Source organism: Monoraphidium neglectum (assembly GCF_000611645.1).
Source record: "Monoraphidium neglectum strain SAG 48.87 unplaced genomic scaffold scaffold05339, whole genome shotgun sequence".
NCBI lineage: Eukaryota > Viridiplantae > Chlorophyta > Chlorophyceae > Sphaeropleales > Selenastraceae > Monoraphidium > Monoraphidium neglectum.
This window is the reverse complement of record NW_014008291.1, coordinates 1,642-3,855: the sequence shown is the minus strand read 5'-3', so window position 1 is coordinate 3,855 and position 2,214 is coordinate 1,642. Positions and strand designations below refer to the sequence as shown.

The following is a 2,214-nucleotide window of genomic DNA, read 5'->3' as shown; positions in this document are numbered from 1 at the left end:
CACGCCCTGCCTCGCGCCCGCCCGCCCGCCTGGCCGCCGCCAAACCTTAAGGCCCCGTCGGGCCCTTTGACGCCGTCATCGTCGCCGCCCCCCTGGAGGGCAGCAACATCCAGCTGGCCGGCCTCGACCCCGCGCCACGCATCCCAAAACGCGAGTTCCAGCTGACAGTGACGACTTATGTCACAGGGGCCATCAACAAAACGACCTTCGGAAGGGTGAGGGTCTGCAACATCAACATTTTTTGCACATGCCGCCGGGAATGACGATCCTTTTGGCCGCCTTCTTATGCATGCACTGCCGGCGACCTGCGTGGGCGCCCCAGCGGGCTGGCGCCGGCAGGCGGTTTGAGAGGAAGGGCGCAGACGCGTGCGGCAGGTGGAGGGCTCGGGTTGCTCTGGCGCCGGTGTCCGCTCAGCTGGACGGGCTGCCTCTATAGCATGCGCCAGCTGAGGCAGCCGGAAGTTGGAGTGGGAATATGGCAGACGTGTCATGCCCCTGATCTGCCTCTCAAACCAATCCTTCGCAGGGCCTGCCCTCGGATTCGGATGTGTTCGTGACCTCGGAGGCGCCCACAAAGATCTCATCCATATCTGTCCAGGGGCCATGCTCCTTTGACACCATTGCAACCTCCGACGGCCCCGATGGTGCGTCTCGGAAGCCGCCGCTGCTGCAGCAGCAGCAGCGGCAGCAGCAGCAGCAGCAGCAGCGGCAGCAGCAGCAGCAGCAGCAGCAGCAGCGGCGGCGGCAGCAGCAGCAGCTGGGAGAGCAGCGACGTCAGCGGCGGCGGGCCGCCTCCGACGGCGGCGGCTGCGCCCTCTACAAGGTGTTCTCCAGGTCAGCGCTGACGCCGGATGACGTGGACGCCCTCTTCGTGGGCGGCAGCGTGGTGGACAGGACGCCCTGGCGGGCCTACCCCGTGTTTTCTCCGCCAGAGGAGTTTGCGCCGTTTGAGCTGGCGCCCGGCTTGATATACAACAACGCCCTGGAGAACGCGGCGTCAGCTATGGAGGTGCGCGCTCGCTGTCATGTGTGTGTGTATGTGAGAGTGTGTGTGGCAGGGATGTGTATGGGCTGTGGAGGGGTCCTCAGTCAGCGAGGACGTGACCAGCAGGAGGGCCCTGAGGGCAGAGCTCGATTTTGTAGCAAGGCAGAGCTCGATTTCGTCGCCACGGTAACACAGGGCGGCCCGACGCCCCCTGTCTGCAGGTGGCGGCGGTGGCCGCAAAGAATTCGGCGCTGCTGGTGGCGGCCTACTTGCGAGACGCAGCGCAGGGCGGCGGGGCGACGCTGGAGCCTCGCGGCGCGCTGGGGCAGGGGGATGGGGAGCGGGGGAACGTGGCCGCGTCATAGCTGCGGCCGGAACACTTGAGGATGTACATGCTGTTCAACTTGTAAATGGCACCCGGCACGCGCACCTAGCGACGCAAATGGGGAATGACCATGGGAGCTTGCTATGACTGAATCTCTGACTGATGAGCACGGGTCACCAAGCACTCCAGTCGTGGTGGCAACTAATGGGCTCTGTCTTGGGCTTGAATGGGCGCAGTACCACGCCACGTGTCTAATCTTTAGCTTGGATAGTCACAGGGGCCACCGCGTGCCGAGCTGCAGCATCTGTCGAAGAGAAGCATCCGCCAGGGCGCTGAGCCAGTAGATATCGGTCGTACACACTCGATATGACCTGCTGCTAGTCATTAAAAGGGTCAGAAGGGCGATACAACTCGGCATAGATCTTGGTGCCTGGAATCCTTAGCCATTCGCCTCCACGGCGCAGCAGAGCGGTCCGAACACACTAAGCAAAGAAGACTCAACGTCATTGGCGGCACCGACGCGGTCCTTGCTGCACGATGCCGCGTGCGCCGCCGCCCCTTACCGCGGAGCCGGTCGCCCACGACAAGCACACCTACAGCCTGCCCGGCCTCCTCATCACATCATGCTTCGACAACGACATCGGCCTCGTCGGGTGCGCCCCTCCCGCGACCGCCGCCCCGCCGCGGCCCGAGTGCTGTACCGCCCCCGCCGCGCCCGAGTGCCGCCGCCTGCGCACATGTCCGCCTCGTGCTGTGCACCGCTTTCGGCGCTTGGCCCCTGCCCGCGCTCATCATATGACACATGATGTTACATAATCGCAGGACCCTGACGTCCCCCGAACCCAGCGAGGAGCCCGAGGTGCGCCCCAGCCCTAGCCCCCCCCCCAGGCCACCAGCCGAAACG

General features: G+C 65.0%; 1 protein-coding gene across 1 annotated transcript; it reads left to right on the top strand.

The window, feature by feature from the left end:
* Positions 1-437: 437 nt before the first annotated feature.
* MNEG_15451 (hypothetical protein) lies at positions 438-1,350 on the top strand (the record flags this gene model as incomplete). Its single annotated transcript, XM_014036078.1, has 3 exons — positions 438-461; positions 527-1,009; positions 1,207-1,350. The coding sequence occupies 3 exons, from the start codon at positions 438-440 to the stop codon at positions 1,348-1,350; spliced, it is 651 nt and encodes a 216-aa protein (XP_013891532.1).
* Between the last annotated feature and the right edge of the window lie 864 nt (positions 1,351-2,214).